Genomic DNA, 20920 nt, shown 5'->3' with positions numbered 1-20920 from the left:
GGGCCTTTTTTCTAACTCAGTTGCCAAGAGGATGTGGAGGGCTGTATTAAGAGATCAGCCTCGACTGCGGGAGTAGGTGTAATATGATGCCTATTTTAAAAGCACAGGTTCTTTCAATGGCATTTTTAGAATTAGGGTTTGATGTGTATGCAAAAGTTTTTCAGATATTGGAACACTAATGCATTAATCTATATCAGTGGTTCTCAATCGCTGTAATGCCACAACCCAACTGCGGCAGCGGCGGGGGCAGTGCGTGCGCACGGACGCTTAATGATCTAGAGGTGGTGTGGAGGGCTTCGCCGCCACCACCGGCCGCCACCTGCCATTGCTCCACTGGCCATTGCTCCACTGCCACCTCCACCCACTCCTGCCACCACCTGCCTCCGTATGCCACCGCCGCCCACCGCAGCTGCCGTGGTGGCCAGCAACCTGGCAACCCCGGGGAAAGGGCCAAGTGACCACAAATGGGGACGCGACGTCAAAAGTTGAGAACCACTGCTGTAGCGGTAGCGTGTGATGCGTTTGATGGCCTCCACTGCAGCCCGCCAAGTGACAAGGCAGACCACCCCCAGAAAAACAGGCTCCCCCACAAGAACACCCTTGAAGGGAATGCCATAACCCCCACCCCTGAAATCTGGACTAGCTACTGAAGGGCAAAACTGAAGACAGTGTGGGGGGCGGTGGCTCTGAGCAGCTTGAAGCTGGTGGTGTCAGCTGAGGCAGGAGAGCGCCCTCTGAACTGCAGTGAGTATCTGGCACATGTAAAAAGACCCCTAAGAGAGACATTAATGCTCTGGAACTGGAATTTTAGTCCTCAAAGAGGGTGACAGTGCCTGAGTGTACTCAAATAAAAGAAAAATAGGTTGTCTTCTTTATTATGCTAAGGAAGTTTAGAGTTCAGGGTAGTACTAGTAAATGTTTTCAGCCAAGTGAAGGTATCAGTTGCTTCCAGAGTTCCAAACTACCCCCAGGTATGGTACCCGCTGTTACTTTGGCCGCACAAAGAACAGCGCCAGTTGTGCTCTGCTGGGCTCTGATTCTATAGGCCTCTCATATCCTTAAACTGGACCTGGTCTGCTGATCTGATCCATCTTATGCCCTCAGGATTTCCCATTTTCCTTCAAGTTCCGGCTTGAGACAGCGCACGGTTTCATATATTTTTGTATAACCAACTCATAAGTTTTCCAATTTTCATAGAAAGATGTAAGGGATATCCTGACTCCGATACGTGTAGAAGCTACCTACCAACTTGGACATCATGTTTTGAAAAGGAAAAGTGCTGAGGAACTCCCACCACTCCAGCCTGTTCTTCAGCGAAGAAAAGAAGACAACATTGTACGCAGCCAGGTAAGTCTGCGGGCTGCTTACGTTTCTCGGATTGCATGTGACATGCCGTCTTCTGCACTGGAACTTTGCTGCTCTGGCTCCTGTAAAAGGTAAAGGTATCCCCTGTGCAAGCACCGGGTCATTTCTTACCCTTGGGGTGACGCCCTCCAGCGTTTTCATGGCAGACTCAATACAGGGTGGTTTGCCAGTGCCTTCCCCAGTCATTACTGTTTACCCCTCAACAAGCTGGGTACTCATTTTACCGACCTCGGAAGGATGGAAGGCTGAGTCAACCTTGAGCCGGCTGCTGGGATTGAACTCCCAGCCTCATAGGCAGAGCTTTCAGACTGCATGTCTGCTGCCTTACCACTCTGCGCCACGAGAGGCTCTTTATTTGTGTGGGAGCACCAATCCAGGACAGACGAGGGAAAGACCTTCTTAACAAGGCTGTCTCAATGCCATATTTAACTGATCTTCTAAATTCTGAACAAAGAAGATCTTTTACTCTTCTCCGCTATAATGCCCTCCCTTCCGCTTTCCTGGAAGGAAAGTTCAAGGGGCTACCAATAGAAGCACGTAAGTGTGTCTGTGGCGAAGGTCAAATAGAGACAGCTGAACATGTCCTATTTGAGTGCAGGCTCTATCGTCACCTCCGTATAAATACACTGGCCTCATTGCTCGCAGAATGCCCCAGAGGTTTGAGGAAACAGCGCCTTAAGCTACTACTTTCAGACACAAATAAAGATCTAACAAAAATTATTGCTAGATTTGCTTGGGTAGCTATAAAAATAAGGCAGAGCTGGACCAACCCTGTTCCCTAGTGCTTTTATAGGATCCATATACAACTGTTCTTATTTCTTAGTTTCTACCCATTTATAATTGATGTTATATTTGTAATTTTATGTTTTTTACTGGCTGGTCTATGACTGTAAATAAAATTGATTGATTGATTGACAGACGAGGTGCACTGGGCCAAATGCTCCCCCATATGGGAGCAGGAAGAGGTGGGCCAATCTGCCCCAATTCAAATTCAAGCCCGAAGCCCGGCACGAAGCTTCCGGTGTGGAAACAGTCCTATAAATAAGATGGTTTCCAAAAGGTCAAAAGTGGAGAAAATATTCAGAGTCAAGAGTAACTGCTTGCCTTACTCCACAGGAAATCTGTAGCAGTACTCAGGATGTAAAAAAAAAGAATGTATATTTACATGCACCCATCTGCTGCTTGCAAAGGTTTCTGGATCAGGGCATTTTTTCCCCCTTCCCTCGTTTACTCATAAATTTTTCAGTACCAAGAGTGGAAAGACTATGGTTAGGAAGATAATAACCCTTTCTAAATTAATAAATGTTTCCCTAGACAAATGTTTTCTGTGATGAAAGGTCAAGTGGATTTGTTCCTTCATCTCGCGGCGCGTCTTACTAGCCGCGAGGCTGCCGCAGCAAAATGTCAAATGAAAATTTGTCCCTGTTAGCTTCCCGGTTAAGTGGCAAAGCAGCTTAGCTTTTCTTGTCCAGTTCTTACCATTCCATTTCGGAAATCATTTAATTTTGCGGGCTTACAGATTTTTCATCCCCCGGTAGTTACGCAAACATTATGCAACTCCGCAGAAAAGCATTCAACGGTGTTTGTCATTTTCATTGACAAACTATAGTTTTCCCCCTTGTCTCGAATCACAGTCATAAGGCCTGGATTCATTGCATTTGAGAACCTAGTTTGGAGGGAAGAGATGAAGCCATCGCTTGCAATTCGGAAGCTTACTGAAAGAGACCTTAAGACTGCCCCTTTCAACCTTTTGACCATGGAGGAAACCATATGATGATTTTCAGGCTTCGAGGAACCCTAGAAGTGCTTTCAGCTGGCCCATGGCAGTGATGTCACCCAAACACTCCCATTGGATGGGACCAGGCCACTCCCACTGCCACATCTCAGGAAATGATGTTTCTAGGTTCACCCTCTCCCCCTGTGTCAGCAGAATTGACACATCTAACTCCACCTCATCCCCACCTACATTTGACTGTCAATTGTTAAAGTGATAACTGCATTGCTGGAGTTGCCAAACTCTAGGTTAGGCCTGGAGCTCTCCAAGAACCACAAGGGGATTCTTGGCTAGGGTTGCCAACCTCCAGGTGGTAGTTGGAGATCTCCCTCTATTACAAGTGATCTTCCAGTGACAGAGGTCAATCCAACGGGAGAAGATGGCTGCTTTGCAAAATGGCTGTGTCATTGTACCCCATTGAAGTCCAGCCTTGCCCCAATCCCCAATCCTCACCCTCCTCATGGTCTAGCCCCAAATATTCAGGCATTGCCAAACCCAGAGCAGGCAGCCTTATCTATCTATCTATCTATCTATCTATCTATCTATCTATCTATCTATCTATCTATATCCATCCATCCATCCATCCATCCATCCATCCATCATATGTCTCACATGTCTCACAGCGGTTTACAAAATCAATAAAGTACAGTAAAATCCCCTAAAATCACCTTAACTGAGCGTGACTCCTGTTCAGTGCCCCTGCCCAACCACAGTATGGCAGGCAGGCACTTGAACTTCCACGAACAGCCACGTAAACCCTGGGGAGCTCTCGCATAACCCCAGGGTTCCCCAGAACCGTGGTTGGGAATTAAGGTCATGGCCTTAATATCACAGCCTGCCGCATCTCTCCCAGGCCACCAGATAAACAGTTTTGAAGCATTTGAAAGCGCACTCAGTATACTAGGTTATCTCATTGAGTGCTCTGAGCTGGGTAGCCCAGGATAGCCCAATTTAGTTATTTATTTTATTTATTTATAATTTAATTTATTGCTCACCACTCCTGTAACCAGCTCGTGTCGGGTAACAATTTTATGAACCCCACAATAAAAGGCTTCCCTAAAACGTAACCATAAAACCCCTAATTCAGTACATTTTGGCAGTGGAATTAAAACCCAATCCCCATCCCTGTCCAACAAGAAGACGTAGAAACACCTCAGGGGGTTAATAGGGAGCAACATGATGGTCTTGTTGACTCAGAGGTGGGGCGAGCCCAGATCGTAACTGCCCTGATCTCAACCAAAGACCTGGTAGAAGAGCTCTGTCTTAGGGGCCCTGTGGAACTCCATGAGCTCCATCAGGGCCCTCAGCTCTCCTGAGAGTTCATTCCACTCGGTCCAATCTCATCAGATCTCGGAATCTACCTCCAAGGAAATCCAGGGTTGATTTGCAGAGGTAGGGTTGCTATACAGAGGCAGGCAATGGCGAATGATCTTTGAATAGCTCTTACCTACAGGGTCACCTTAAATTGGTTGTGACTTGACCGCAAACAAAAAAAAATCTTGTTTGGTCCCGATAAAAGGTATGACATGACTTTTGTGTTTGCGTTGTGGTTTGCTAGGAATGGAAAAGTGATTTCCAGGAACAGGGAGAGAAAGGGAGTCATTTGTTATTGCATGTGAATGCAACCAGAGAGAGGATCAAGATACATGATGTGAGTGAATGGTTCTCAGCTTTCCTAATGAAAGGCATTGCTTCCGAGAATTCTGATGTTGCATTGGGTCCAACTATTCTCTCCCATTAAGTGAGGATCCTTCTGGCAGAGAAAAGGTGCTACACTTGAGGGGAAGGGAGCTGTTGGATCCAACTTCTTGTATTGTATTGTATGGTATTTAAACATGAATACTCTATTTTTGTTCTTTCAGTTTGCTTTTGCAAGATTTTGCTCTCAAGAAAATTGCTCCGCTGACTTGCGCATTACTGGAAACCTTGGACTTCCCAAGTAAGTGTAGGATGCCTGGCTTTTGACAAAAAGGGCAGATAAATGTATCCTTTTATGACAGCACTCGTTCATACATAGAGATGACCAGCAACCTTCAAAATAGATGACGTTTCTACTGGAACACAATTATGTAATAAAGATAAGCCACCAAGGCAGTCCTAAGCCGTTGCATCGGGGGCTCCAAACTTCTTTGATCCTGTGGGCTCAGGGTTTTGAGAACAGATAGTGGGCATCACGGCAAAATGGTTCCTATTGTGGTTGAGGTGCAATGATCACGAGCAGTAATGGGTTTAAACTACAAGTACAACGATATAGGCTAGGTTTAAGGGGGAAAATTTTCACAGTCAGAGTAGTTCAGCAGTGGAATAGGCTGCCTAAGGAGGCGGTGAGCTCCCCCTCACTGGCAGTCTTCAAGTAACGGTTGGATACACACTTTTCTTGGATGCTTTAGGATGCTTAGGGCTGATCCTGCGTTGAGCAGGGGGTTGGACTAGATGGCCTGTGTGGCCCCTTCCAACTCTGTGATTCTGTGATCACATGATCTTTGGAGGTTCAACAAAAGGTGAAAATTCAAACCGTCCATCTTTTGATGGAGGCAGCTGTTTCCAAAAGGGTGCCCCCTGCACACCCAAAATTATCCCTTTTGGAGCCTCCTCCAGATGCTCCAAGAAAAGCCAGGATTGGGTTTTGGCTTTGGGGAAGAGATTCTTTGGGGGAGAAGCAAGTGGATACCCAGAAACCAATTGATGGGCATCATGTTGCAGATCACTGAGTAACCTTTGAAGGTGGAGGCTGTAAGTCTGCTTAAGATTACACCGTACATCTTCGGAAGGGATTTTTTGAAACCACAACAACAAAGCCTTTATTGGCATATATTTTAAAAAATGCAATATAAATGAAGTAAACAAGAGCTAATACCTTACTTTAGAATGAGACACGGTACATTCACATTCACGACACCTCACTACAAGCTGTAAAAATTTAGCATCATAGGGTTGGAAGGGGCCTCCAGGGCCATCTAGTCCGGCCCCCTGCATAATGCAGGAAAATGAATCACTTGGTGCAGTGGTTAGGAGAGCTGACTTCTCATCTGGCGAGCCGGGTTTGATTCCGCGCTCCCCCATATGCAACCAGCTAGGTGACCTTGGGCTCCCCACAGCACTGATAAAGCTGTTCTGATCGAGCAGTGATATCAGGACTCTCTCAGCCTCACCTACCTCTCAGGGTGTCTGTTATGGAGAGAGGAAAGGGAAAGTGAATGTAAGCCGCTTTGAGACTCCTTTGGGTAGAGAAAAGCGGCATATAAGAACCAACTCTTCTTCTTCTTCTTCTTCTTCTTCTTCTTCTTCTTCTTCTTCTTCTTCTTCTTCTTCTTCTTGGCAAGTGATTCAATTAAGACAGGATTCTGGGAAGTCAGAAGAAACATTATTATAAGATCCATTTTGGGAAAGAACAACAACAACAAAGTAGGGTCACATGCTTGTATTAAATTAATAAAGTCAGGTTGTGGCTGTTGGGACTTTTGCACACCCACCGATTCGTTTGCCTTAGCATGTTCTAATCAAATAGCTTAGGTTGTCACCGGCTGTGTATATTTCAGGTGGCTATTCTGTATTTGACTAGTGAATAACCATGATCCATAATTACCGCTTCTCACACTCGGTTCTCGCCCTCCCAAATATGTACCTTGCGATTTCGTGATGTGCATATGCACGCTTCACTTTCAGGCTATCTTTTTAGTTTCATGTTAACCGAGCAAAAAGCACAGCAGGAAAGAGAGCACCAATTATATCTAAACGTGAAAAAAAAGTTCAGAATGTTCAGCATAAACTTGAGATTCAGCTCCCGAAATGTTAACGCCTGTTGTTTCTCTCTTTAATTTGGGCCCGAGCTGCTTATGCAGTGCTTTTTACCTTCTGTTGCCTGTCTAAGTGCCAGCGCTTCTCCCCAAGGTGTTCAGTGACTAATGTGTTGGTCTCGAGCCAGAATATTTGATAAATGTCTATTTCCAGGCAGCTCTTCGGCAAGTCTTAATTAAACTTTAATGTCAAACTCAAGTTTACTTTTGAATCCTCTCCGGTACCTTTGCTTTGTTGACGCGGCCGGGAAACAGTGGGTGGAACATGAGATAGACATGCTCACTCATGTGCGTGGGTCCCGTCGTACATTAACCTTGGCTGAAAGGGAAAGGCGGGAGTCTGATGTGGCTCAAGGTGACACGAAAGCATCATTAAGCAGGGATCTACTTAGCAGCATTTCAAAATAACGGGGAACGGGCAAAGGAAACGATTTTCACCAAAGTCTCCCAGCCGAACATAGAGACCACACTGGGGATGTCTGAAGAACGGCATGAAGAACAAGAGAGTGAAAATTTGGACAAAGAGAGGAGATTGCTTACCAAGTTGCAGTTTACTGTGCTGGGTGTGTAACCAGATTTCCGGGGGAAGCCTAGGGTCCTGTGAGACCTCCTGTGCCCTTTCCCAGTTCATATGAGCCCCCTTCCCCTGTTGCTCTACGGGCCTAGTCTCTTTCTCCACAACAGAAACGGTAAATGATTGATGGATTGGCTGGTTCCCACATCTTACTTCTAGGCCCACTTCTCTGAAGGGGCATGTCATCACCATTTCCAGGATTCCTCAAAAGTCTGAAAAATATTTCAGGAGTTCCTCTATGGTCAAAAGATGGGAAAAGGCTAATGTGGCCAAACAGTACTCTGGTTATCCAAGAAGCCCTTTGTGATAAAGAGTGTTACTGTGCTTAAGGCAAATTCAGACATTACAGAGTACAAAAGATGGACCTAGAGTCCCCTTCCTGTGCCACTGTCATGTGAGGTTCAGGGTCTCTTCAGTTCCCCCGTTCTGCTTTTCTGATTCAAAGAAAGACACATATATGTACACTGCCCCATTTTGGGACAGGAAAATGGTGGATGCGTGGGATTGAAGACCCTTCTCCATGGGTGCTGTGGTCACGATCCAAATTGGGCACTGTCTGCAGGAGGAATTGAGGAAAATCTGAAAACTGCATTTGATTGTTACATTGTAAGTAGCGTGAGTATGCTGGGCCCAACTTGTGTTCTCTATAGTGTGCGAATTACATTTATGAAGAGAAGTGATAAAGAAACAAATGACGATATTTCCACACACTTGCATTGGATGCATGGTGAAATCCATCTTGCCTCTTTGCAGGATGTTATAAATGACTAAGCCATGTTGGAGTGTTTATACTGGAATTTTGTAGTTCTTTGTTTGGGATAAGGAAACAGATTCAGACAACCGTTCAACTCCATGTTTGCATCTCATGTGTCCTAATGACCTCCTTATTGCTTGGAAATCTACAGAGACCTGAGTTATCTTAGGGTGAGAGTGCCCACCTGAGATAGCTTGGTCATTTATATGAGCTTGGGTGACCCATTTACCAAATGCACACCGTCATAAAGTCAAGAGATTTTGAAGGCAGCTCCCCCCAAAAAAGTAATTTTATTTTCCCTTTCTGAAAAACAAAGATGGCTTCTTAACTCTCAAAAGAGAGCAGACCAAGGATCACTTTAGGCTGCTGAAAAGTTCCACTTGGGGTCATTTTCTTTTCTTATATTCAGGCTGGAAGTGAGTTCTGGTTCGCCTTGGGTATTTACTGCCCTGAGATTAGAGAAAAACTGAGCAATCTGTCACTGTCCACCTATATTTTTACAAATACCGCAATTAAATTAATGACTGCCTGTTTTCTACAGGACACATGAAAAGATATCCTATCTTGCAGTTGGAAGTGTGAAAACATTGATGTTAAACGTCACCTTGTACAATGCTGGCGATGATGCCTACCAAACCACCCTCCACATCCAGCTCCCTAAAGGTCTTTATTTCATCAAAATTCTAGAGCTGGTAAGACTCTTGAGTATATAATTTTTTTCTCCCCTCCCCCAAATTAATCTAGATTTGTCTTTTAAAAATTAAAGGGTGACTGTACTGAACTTTCAGTAAAAAACTGGTGAGTCCTCTGCAACTTGATAAAATTAGTGGTAGTTGGATTTTTACAACAGGGGTAGTCAACCTGTGGTCCTCCAGATGTTCATGGACTACAATTCCCATGAGCCCCTGCCAGCAAATGCTGGCAGGGGGGTCATGGGAATTGTAGTCCATGAACATCTGGAGGACCACAGGTTGACTACCCCTGTTTTACAAGACTCATGTTTAACCCCACCCCATTGACAACAGTTGCAATTGAGGAAAGGTTCTGCCCTGGCGGATCCAGGGAGGTTGAAAGTGTAGGTCATATCCTCTTTTGTTGCTCGCGATATTCTCATGTTCACAATACGTGAATTACTCCTTTGCTGGATAATCGTCTCTTGAACTTGCAAAATACCAGGCTGGTAAATACCAGTTACTAGAAGACAGAGGCCTGAAATTCACAGTGCCAGTAGCAAAGTTTCTCGCCATGGCCTGCAAAACCCACCAACTGAAGAAGAAGAGTTGGTGCCAGATTAGAAGTCGGCACTCCTAAACACTACACAAAGCTGACTCTTAAACAATATATTTGGTTTCAAAGGTATCCTGAAACAGAACTTGTCTGAAATATTGATGGCTGCTATTATAATTGCTGATAACTTCACTTTTTGACAGTTTATGTTTTGTTCTGCCTACTGTGGCAGCCATTTTGTGGTTGCACCCAATATCCCATGTCAGAATTTCAAAGGCTGGCGATCCCTGGTCTTTCAGTTATTTCTTTATTGAAATGAAAATACCTCAAGTACCGACTCATAAAGAAGAACTGAGATCGTTTCTGCACTGAGGGGTAAAACGCAACTGGATGGTAAACCTCACGTTGGCAGCCCTTCTCGTGAGAGACCCCTCCCGCATTTTCCCTCTGCCCCATTGCGGCTTCTTGCCTCCCAACAAGGCTGCAAGGGGAAACAAACTGAGCTTCTCCTTCTGCTCCTAGTCCATTGAAACAAAACACTAATCACAGCACAACAGTTCTCTCGTAGACTGAAACTTTCTTCCCCTCAAGCCCTGAAATTAATTTCTTTAAAAAGGCACTTCTGTGTCGCTGTACAGTAATGCCACAACACGGGTGCATTTTTAATAAAAATCAACACTTCTGCATTGCTTTGGAGAAATGCCAGAATGATACAGCATCCCTCCCTTTTGGAGATTCATGTTCTTTTGGACTTTACTTATGTCTGGCTGGATTTCTGAGATGCTGAACATGGTAACTGGAGCCCAAAAAGTCATTTTTTGTAAATGGTTGACTTAAAAGCAAAGTGTTCAGACCCCTGTATGATTGGGAGAAGGCTGCTTGATCACCCCCCCTTCCCAGCTCATTCCCCATCTCCAGAAAGCATAAAAAGGGCTGCTTTTTGCCTGCCTGAGTTATGAGAAGGCTGGACATGGTAACTGAAGCCAAAAAAGACATTTTTTTGTAAATGATTAGCTTAAAAACAAAGTGCTCAGACCCCTGTATGATCAGGAAAAGGATGCTTGATCACCCGCCCCCCTCTTTCCCTGCTCATTCCCCACACCCAATAAACAGAAATGGGGCTGTGTTTTGCCTGCCTGATCCCAAAGAGACTGTGGACACTACCTTTGACAATGTAGCACTTCAATGTGAACTGCACTATTAAAACAAAAAACTAGCAGAGCAGGAAATGGAGATGGGAGGGTGGGTGCAAGGAAAGGACAATGCTGCAGAGACTAGTGCCCTTCCCCCTCCATATGGGTTTGCCTCTGGTTGCTCACTAGTTGTTCACTGATGGGGTGCAAGATTAAAAGTGGCAAATCCACTTTCTGCTATTTCCCTCATCCCGAGGCAAATCTGGGCAAAATGCGAGCCAGCCTCAGAACTGCCTTGGGATGCAGGTGACATCATGTGGAGGGGGCTCTGAAACCTGCCAGGAACCAGAGGCTATCCAGAGGCAGATTCCTTGTGTGGAAACGGTCAGGGAGAAATAAGGAAGGATCACTCAAAGAAAGCCTAAAGAACAGTGTGTCATTTAGAAGTGGCAATTTTTTTTCATTCACATATATAAATATGATAAAAACTAGTTTACATTTGCCAAATGTTCCCTCTTCCCCTTCTGATAATTGCTTCAGTTATTGCTTAGATATTGTTCATTTATTGCCCTAGGAAGAAAAACAGATACATTGTGAAGTCTCAGAAAAGGAGACTCATGCTGTGAGACTTGACTGCAATGTCGGGTATTTATATGTAGATCACCTATCGAAGGTAAAACAAAGAGCTCTTTCTTTAAAAATTAAATGTCTCCATTTACTGTTTTAAGCTTCGCTAATGCCCAGGAGTGCACCTACCGTCTAATGTGATGAATGGCTTCATGCGTGTTCTTTTATTGCAACAGTTTATTCTCATTTTTCTTCTTTTGCATGATTAACAAATGGCCATTCAACTAAGATCTGTGGTATTACATCTGTAGCACAGCAGCATGTAGCTCCCGTCACTCTAGCAACAAAAAATTTAGGAGAAATAAAAATTGAGGCTGAAACTGATAGTGGCAAAACGATGCATACGATTTGCTGGGATTGTTTTCCATATTTGTTTTCATTATTTAAAAGACTCTCGGAAGTAAATCCTGTTACACTCAATAGTCCCTATTGAGTGTAGTTCCAATAGATCTTAATGGGTTTGAAAATGGGTTAGAAAAGCAGCGTATAGTACAAACACAGACGTTAACCTGGTGCTGTCACTGAAGTAGTAGATCATTTGAACAAAGCCTTCTTAAGGGGTCACCCTCCAACTGGGTAAGATCAGCAATTTGACCTCTGAAATGCATTCTCTCCGGGGACTCTTGCCTTGTGGCACAGCCTGCTTGAGCAGGCTAAGAAGACCCCCACAATTTATTATTCCACAGAATGCACAGAAACAGAGAAAAAATAGGGCCTGCTCTTCTGCAAAGCCTTTGGTTGAGGCCAGTAAACTGACAGCATCTATTGAACCCTCTGGAACCCCCCTCCAATTTAGTTATGCCCACCAGATATATAGTGGGGCAAACCTGGCCTGACCAATCTGTGAGGTCAAAATATTAAATTTTTGGATGCTGTTGTTATGGCTGATTGATGCGGTTACTGAATTTATGTTGTATCTGTCACTGGACTTCATGTTCTCTGTGAACCGCCCTGAGCCGCACAGGAGGGCTGTATAAAAATGGAAGGAAGGAAGGAAGGAAGGAAGGAAGGAAGGAAAGGAAGGAAAGGAAGGAAAGGAAGGAAGGAAGGAAGGAAGGAAGGAAGGAAGAAAGAAAGAAAGAAAGAAAGAAAGAAAGAAAGAAAGAAAGAAAGAAAGAAAGAAAGAAAGAAAGAAAGAAAGAAAGAAAGAAAGAAAGAAAGAAAGAAAGAAAGAAAGAAAGAAAAATTTTCAGGAGGGCATTCTTATAATTAGATTAAAACAATAATTGGAGGTCACTTTGATATGGCTGTAGTTCTGAAGTCTTATAATGCTTACTTGTTTTTACTGCATTTATGTTGTTGCCTTAGGCTGTTTTGTTTGCACTGTTTACTGGATATCTTATAGACAGAGAATTGTTTCCCATATTTTGTAACCTGCCCATGAGTCCCAGCGAGAAAAGAGGGTTGCACATAAAGTTAATGAATTAATTTACACCTAAAATGTTGTGTTCCTTCCACAGCTGGATTTTAGTTTTCTGCTGGATGCAAGCTCGCTTACGAGGGCAGGAGACGACCTCATCCTCAGCATCAATGCCACCTGGTAAATATTGTTTGATGCAGATTGCTGTCTCAGACTAGTAAAATCAAGAGTGGGGAGTTGGAAAGATAATTAATGATACAAGAAATGAAACAAAAACATCACAAGGTATAGAAGCATAGAGTTGAAAGTGAGTTCCAAGGCCATCTAGTTCAACCCTCTGCAGAATGCAGGAAATTCGCACCTACCTGCCCATCCACAGTGACCCCAATTCCATGCCCAGATGATGCCCCCCACAAAAACCCCAGAATCCTTGGCCATGCAAGAAAGGGCCACTGTAGGTATGGCCATAATACTTTCCCCCCCTAGATTAGCAGGACTTGAAGGTGCTTTGTCCAGAACATAACAGACATTAATACCAAATGGATAGTTCAGTAATGGTTGACTAACAAAAAACTATCTGCACTGAATACAGAAATAAATCTGTAATGTTTCTTTCCTTCTGTAGTGAAAATGAAGAAGACAAGGACATACTGCTGGACAACAGGCTAACTTTAACTTTGCCTCAGAAGTATGAGGTGGAGCTGAATGCTCATGGGTAAGTTGATAGTGAATTTTCAGATGAATATAAACCAGACTTTCTCAACCAAGGTTTCGTGACACCCTGGGCTTTCTTGACAGCCTTGGAAGGGTTTCCCAAATGTGTTGGATTTAAATAACTTTTATATATATTTTTAAACTGTCAAACATTTATCAGCTGATATGACCATACTAGAAATAAAGCCCATTTTATTATTGAATAAAATGGGTGCTAGGGGCCACCGCCCAGGGAAGCCCCCGCAGGGTGAAGGCTTCCCGGGGGTGTGGGATGCAGGGGCGACTGGGTAGGACCTGAAGCATTCTCCCGGCCGCGGGCTGGTCTCCTGGGGCCAGGTGAAGGCTGCGGCCCACCCACCCCCCATGACGGCTCGTCGCGGGGCCTTCTCCCAGCGCCAAGAGCAGCCTCGCCGCGTCAGCGACACAGCGAGGCTACTCCGGGGGCCGGGAGAAGGCTGCGGTCATCTGGTTCCCCCTCCCAAAATGGCCAATGATGGGCCTGGAGGGGAGGGGCCCTAGGTGGGCGTGTACCCAGCTATGCTTCCCAACTCTATTCTGCATGATCACATCACTTGTGGGGTTTTTTGAAGCCTGAAGAATGTTTCTCATCTGTAAAAAAGTTGAGAAAGGCTGATATAAACTGTTACATGGGCTGGAAAAAAACAACCTATAGATCTTTGTTATTGATGGGTGAGGTACCCCTGGCGCCAAGTGGAATTGGCACACCTAAAGCATGGGATTAGGGCTTGATTCTGATTGGGCTCAACTTAGCCTTATGTTCCATTTAGACTCATTCCAAGTTCCAGTTTTCTCTGTGCTCCTGATGATGCAATCTGTGGCCTGACAAAGCCTCCAGTTCCACACTCCACCCCACCCCCCACTCCCAGGTTGTAAGAAGGGCTGTCTATTCTGCATCTTAAATCAGGTGTCAGAATCCCTGGGAATGCGATTATGGAGGGCTTCTGGGTTCCTCTTATGGAGTCAGTGTTTTGTCACCCTCATTTCCTGACACTTCCTTTGCTGGCTCTGCTTCTAAATCAGGGCTTCCAACCAGGGTTCTGGGGAACCCTGGGGTTACGTGAGAGCTTCCCAGGGGATACGCAGCCTTTCCAAGAAGTTGGGATGGCTGCTGACATCACGAGATGTCACTGGAGCTCTACAGGCCTAGTTTCTTTCTCCACAATGGAAATGGTGACTGACTGACTGACTGACTGACTGACTGACTGACTGACTGACTGACTGACTGACCGGCTCCCGCATCTTACTTCTGCGCCCAGTTCTCTGAAGAGGCATGGCACCACTTTCAATATTCCTTAAAGCCTGAAAAATATTTCAGGGGTTCCTCTGTAGTCAAAAAGTTGAAAAAGGCTGTTCTAAATCCAGCTGTTCTAAATCCAGCTGTTCAGGCAGGCATTCCAGTGGTGCAGGACCTAATTCTTCTGTTTCCTCATCCTCAACAAAGGAGGCAGCTGGATGGCTCGTGACAATATTTGGCATCTTTTAAAAAAAAAAAAGTACCATTCCAATGATTAAGACACACTTTTTAATTGAGTTACTCTGTGTTCAGAGCTGTCAGCAGAGACCGTTTGGGAGACAGGCATAATAATATTTGTCTGACAGATATGGAGAACCTACAAATAAGCATAAGGAAGGGGGGTTTTAAAGGACAGGCAAAATCTGTCACATTTGACTCATATGGGTTTCTGTTAAAAGACCAGGCTGATATAGGATTGCCTTTGTTCCTACTGAAACGTAACATCCAATAGTTAGATTTTTAGAATGGCAGGGTCAACCAGTCAAGTTTATTCAGTCATTTGACCCATATAAATAATGGACTAAGAACAGTAAAATTGTATAACAGTAAAACTCTGTACAATTAAAATATCACAAATTAGTACAGAATTGTTACACACGAATATGAAGAACAACTATCATCAATAATAATAATAATAATATTTACTATTAAAAAACACAAGAGAAGAAAATAAAATATTAACTGGAGATCAAATGATTCACTCCAGGGATCACAACCACGTGAGATTTACCTCTACTTTGCTATCCTTCAAACATACTCTTGCTAATCCTATTCTAGTAGACATATAAACAAATTTTGCCACCATATAAAATGTGGTTGGAACTTTATCCCTTAACAAAACAAAGGTGTTACTATAATATGAGGAGTAAAGATGAGTGTTTAGTATAACGTGACAGCAAACGGAGAGTTAAACTATCCCCGATACTGCTATAAAACGGGCCAGATAAAACGTTGTGTGAGATTGTTTCCATTCGGCTGGTATTACAGGGGCATAGATGTCTCCGATGGTTGCCTAAGGAACCTGTCCTCCAGAAGAGCTGAAGGAAACGCATTAAAATCTGCTCTGGAAAATGCCCAACAGTATTTTGATATAGAGATATTTGAAAAATAAGGAGCTGGAGTATTTCCTAACTATCTTTTCAAGGTGCTGTATGGTCTGGGAAGTATAACTGTTTCTTCCTGAAGTTAGAATGGCATAGGAAAGGCTACCACTTGAAGATTTAGAAAGCTAAATGAACATGTGTTGGTATGCAACATATAAGTCTAAATGTTCTGCCCTTTCTTTTGGAAAACGCTCTTTTTTAGGCTTGTATCGCCAATGTCATTTGTTTATGGACCTAGCGAAGAAAATGTGGCAGTTACTTGCATGAAGGAAATGATCAACTTTACTTTCCATGTAAGTGTGGCTTGTTGGAGAAACCATTTTCTATATCTACTGACTTTGAAAAGTAAATGATAAACAGGAGAATCATTGCTCTTCACTTTGTTACGTCCTATAGAAATGCATTTCTTTATCAGGAAGCTGATCCAATTGTGAAAGAAATATCGCTACACGTTCTGACCAGTGAAACTCTGGCCCATTCCGCACAAGGATCAATGTGGCAAATTGCTTACAGAAAGAAAAAACGGAATTTAAAATAGTGGAATTTGGCGTAACGCATACCTGCCTTTGTAGTGGAATCCAGTTGCGTTTCCGGTCTCGCCAAAAATCGCTAGAAAGGAAGCGATTTTTTCTGTGCTTTGTCCCGCCCCTGGCTGTCAATCAAACGAGCAGCCAATGGGCGGTTGTTACCATGCTTCGGAAAAGCCCCTTTCCCTTTAAGAACGGGGTATTTTTAAAAAAGAAAAACACACGTTGCAACGAATATGCCTTGATTCCTTGCTTCCTCCTAACGTATAGACCCATCTAGCTGACAGCTGGCATGTGAGCTGCCGTTTCATCGTTGCCATGCTCCCCCGAGTGAACCCCCCCCCTGGTGCATGGGCGCGATTTTCGGCCGAAAATAAAGGGAACTTGCAAACGGGGCTGTGTTGTGCTTGTTGACTTGAGGGGAGCTTTAAAGCAGCTCTGTGGAGGGACTGCAGCCAGAGAAGCCTTGCTGGGTGAATGAAGGCTTGCCGGCTCGTTGCTCTCTGCTCGCTCCAAGAAAAAAAAATGGCGATCGCTTCGCCGGAAGTTCAGAGGAGAGAGCCAGGGGGAGGGACTTTGCTGAAACTGCAACAATGGTAACGCACAGAACTTTTTCTATACTGTTGCAGATTATTTGCAAGAGTGTAGCACTTTCCAGAGGGTGAATCCACTTTTTGGGATTTCCCTGGAAGCGCTACAACGAAGCGCTTTTAGCGGGATTGTTTCAGGAGTGTGGCAGATTGTGTATGACATCGTGCATAACTGCATATTAGTAGCGATTACAATTTGCAACCCTTCTGCTACATTAAACTTGTGTGGAATGGACCTCTCTGTTGGATCTCCTTTAAACAATCTCGGAACATATTTTCTGTAATATTTCCTGAGGTGAAAAACTACGTCCTTTCATAGTTGTTTTCTGTGGTGCAGAGAAGACGGTGTAGCTTTTTGATCTTAAAATACCATATAGACATGTTGTCAGCGCAGCAGAATGTTTAAAATGGAGAAAAATGTTTAAAAGTCTTTCTGAGCTATGAATGAGTGTAATAGAAAAAAATCAGTCAACAACAACAACAAGTCTTTAATTGTTATTGTTGTTATGTGCGAAGTCGTGTCCGACCCATCGCGACCCCATGGACAATGATCCTCCAGGCCTTCCTGTCCTCTACCATTCCCCGGAGTCCATTTAAGTTTGCACCTACTGCTTCAGTGACTCCATCCATCCACCTCATTCTCTGTCGTCCCCTTCTTCTTTTGCCCTCGATCTCTCCCAGCATTAGGCTCTTCTCCAGGGAGTCCTTCCTTCTCATGAGGTGGCCAAAATATTTGAGTTTCATCTTCAGGATCTGGCCTTCTAAAGAGCAGTCAGGGCTGATCTCCTCTAGGACTGACTGGTTTGTTCGCCTTGCAGTCCAAGGGACTCGCAAGAGTCTTCTCCAGCACCAGAGTTCAAAAGCCTCAATTCTTTGACGCTCGGCCTTCCTTATGGTCCAACTTTCGCAGCCATACATTGCAACTGGGAAGACCATAGCCTTGACTAAACGCACTTTTGTTGGCAGGGTGATGTCTCTGCTTTTTAGGATGCTGTCTAGATTTGCCATAGCTTTCCTCCCCAGGAGCAAGCGTCTTTTAATTTCTTTGCTGCAGTCCCCATCTGCAGTGATCTTGGAGCCCAGGAAAATAAAATCTGTCACTATCTCCATTTCTTCCCCTTCTATTTGCCAGGAATTGAGAGGGCCGGATGCCATGATCTTTGTTTTCTTGATGTTGAGTTTCAAGCCAACTTTGGCACTCTCCTCCTTCACCCGCATCAACAGGCTCTTTAGTTCCTCTTCACTTTCTGCCATTAGAGTGGTATCATCTGCATATCTGAGGTTGTTGATATTTCTCCCTGCAATCTTGATCCCAATTTGTGATTCCTCTAATCCCGCATTTCTCATGATGTGCTCTGCATACAAGTTAAATAGGCAAGGCGACAGTATACAGCCTTGCCGAACTCCTTTCTCAATTTTGAACCAGTCAGTGATTCCATGTTCAGTTCTCACTGTTGCTTCTTGACCTGCATATAAATTTCTCAAGAGACAAATAAGATGCTCTGGTATTCCCATCTCTTTAAGAACTTGCCACAATTTGTTGTGCTCCACACAATCAAAGGCTTTAGCATAGTCAATGAAGCAGAAGTAGACGTTCTTCTGGTACTCCCTAGCTTTCTCCATGATCCAGCGTATGTTGGCAATTTGATCTCTAGTTCCTCTGCCTCTTCGAAATCCTGCCTGTACTTCTGGAAGTTCTCGGTCCACATATTGCTGGAGCCTAGCTTGTAGGATTTTGAGCATAACTTTGCTAGCATGAGAAATTAGTGCGATGGTGCGGTAGTTTGAACATTCTTTGGCATTGCCCTTCTTTGGGATTGGAATGTAAACTGACCTTTTCCAATCCTGTGGCCATTGTTGAGTTTTCCAAATTTGCTGGCATATTGAGTGTAGCACTTTTACTGCATCGTCCTTTAAGATTTTGAATAGTTCAACTGGAATGCTGTCACTACCACTAGCTTTATTGTTGCTCAGACTTCCTAAGGCCCATTTGACTTCACATTCCAGGATGTCTGGCTCCAGGTCAGTAACTACCCCATTGTGGTCATCAGGGATGTTAAGCTCGCTCTTGTATAGTTCTTCTGTATAATTTTGCCACCTTTGTTTGATCTCTTCTGCTTCTGTGAGGTCCCTACCATTTTGGTCCCTTATCATACCCATCTTTGCATGAAACGTTCTCTTCATATCTCCAATTTTCTTGAAAAGATCTCTGGTCCTCCCCATTCTATTGTTTTCTTCTATTTGTTTGCACTGTTCATTTAAGAAGGCATTCTTATCTCTTCTAGCTTTTCTCTGGAATTCTGCATTCAATTGGGTGTATCTTTCTCTTTCTCCCTTGCCTTTCACTTCCCTTCTCTCCTTAGCTATTTGTAAAGCTTCCTCAGACAGCCATTTTGATTTCTTGCATTTCTTTTTCTTTGGGATGGTTTTAGTTGCTACCTCTTGTACAATGTTGCGAACCTCCGTCCATAGTTCTTCAGGCACTCTGTCTATCAGATCTAATTCCTTAAATCTATTTGTCACCTCCACTGTGTATTCGTCAGGGATATGATTTAGTTCATACCTGAGTGGCCTAGTGCTTTTCCCTACTTTCTTCAATTTAAGCCTAAATTTTGCAACAAGAAGTTCATGATCTGAACCACAATCAGCTCCTGGTCTTGTTTTTATTGACTGGATAGAACTTTTCCATCTTTGGCTGCAGAGCACATAGTCAATCTGATTTCTGTGTTGACCGTCTGGTGATGTCCATGTGTAGAGTCGTCTCTTGGGTTGCTGGAAAAGAGTGTTTGCTATGACCATTGTATTCTCTTGACAAAATTCTACCAGCCTGTGCCCTGCTTCATTTTGTACTCCAAGGCCAAACTTGCCTGTTATCCCGGTTATCTTTTGGCTTCCTACTTTAGCATTCCAATCCCCCATGATGATAAGCACATCATTTTTGGGCGTTGCTTCTAGAAGGTGTTGTAGGGCTTCATAGAACTGATCAACTTCATCCTCTTCAGCAGCAGTGGTTGGGGCGTAGACCTGGATCACTGTGATGTTGAATGGTTTGCCTTGGATTCGAACTGAGATCATTCTGTCATTTTGGGGATTGTATCCCAAGACTGCTTTTCCTACTCTCTTATTGATTATGAATGCTACTCCATTTCTTCTGCGAGATTCTTGTCCACAGTAGTATACCTGATGGTCATCTGAATTAAATTCACCCATTCCTGTCCATTTTAGTTCACTGATTCCTAAAATGTCGATGTTCAGTCTTCTCATTTCTTGTTTAACCACGTCCAGCTTGCCTTGATTCATGGATCTGACGTTCCAGGTTCCTATGGAATAAAAATCTTTACAGCATCGGACTGTCTTTTCGCCACCAGTTACTTCCACAACTGAGCGTCCTTTCGGCTTTGGCCCAGCCGCTTCATTCATTCTGGCGCTACTCGTACTAGCCGTCTGCTCATCCCCAGTAGCATATTGGACACCTTCCGACCTGAGGGGCTCATCTTCCAGCGTCATATCGTTATGCCTATTGGAACTGTCCATAGAGTTTTCATGGCAAAGATACTGGAGTGGTTTGCCATTGCCTTCTCCAGTGGATCACCTTTTGTCAGAGCTCTCAGCTATGACCTGTCCGTCTTGGGTGGCCCTGCACGGCATAGCTCATAGCTTCACTGAACTACGCAAGCCCCCTTGCCACAACAAGGCAGCGATCCTTGAAGGGGGAAGTCTTTAATAGCATATAAAAATACAATATAAGAAGGGAAAGTGCAAAAGGATCCACTGCTAGTGAGAACAAAGGCAAAGATCATGCTTTAGACATAATACATTCACGATTTCTCATGGCAAGATGTAAAAACTTTGCTACTGGTTCAATTATATCAGGGTTCTGGGATGTCAAAAGAAACTGAGTCTTTCGTTCATCCGAATGCAGTTCTCTTTTACACACCAGTGAGTTAAGAAATTTGGCTCAGATCGAAGAATAAAATGGACAATGGAAGAAAACGTGTGTAATTGAATCTATACAGCATTGTCCACATGGGCACAAGCTAGCTGAATACGGGATCTGTTG

The 20920-nt window shown here is 44.0% G+C and overlaps 1 protein-coding gene across 3 annotated transcripts in view; it reads left to right on the top strand.

Annotated features, from left to right (window-relative positions):
* The window catches only part of ITGA4 (integrin subunit alpha 4), an 86155-nt gene that overhangs the window by 49826 nt on the left and 15409 nt on the right, over positions 1–20920 (top strand). For all 3 annotated transcript variants that reach the window (XM_077319545.1, XM_077319544.1, XM_077319543.1), the window contains exons 16-22: positions 1198–1347; positions 5002–5078; positions 8806–8956; positions 11199–11297; positions 12712–12791; positions 13237–13326; positions 15946–16036. In XM_077319545.1, coding sequence (XP_077175660.1) covers positions 1198–1347; positions 5002–5078; positions 8806–8956; positions 11199–11297; positions 12712–12791; positions 13237–13326; positions 15946–16036 — 738 coding nt within the window. The remainder of the gene's footprint in view (positions 1–1197; positions 1348–5001; positions 5079–8805; positions 8957–11198; positions 11298–12711; positions 12792–13236; positions 13327–15945; positions 16037–20920) is intronic.

This window comes from Paroedura picta, chromosome 2, assembly GCF_049243985.1.
Source record: "Paroedura picta isolate Pp20150507F chromosome 2, Ppicta_v3.0, whole genome shotgun sequence".
Classification (NCBI taxonomy): domain Eukaryota; kingdom Metazoa; phylum Chordata; class Lepidosauria; order Squamata; family Gekkonidae; genus Paroedura; species Paroedura picta.
This window is presented reverse-complemented; position numbering and strand designations above follow the sequence as displayed.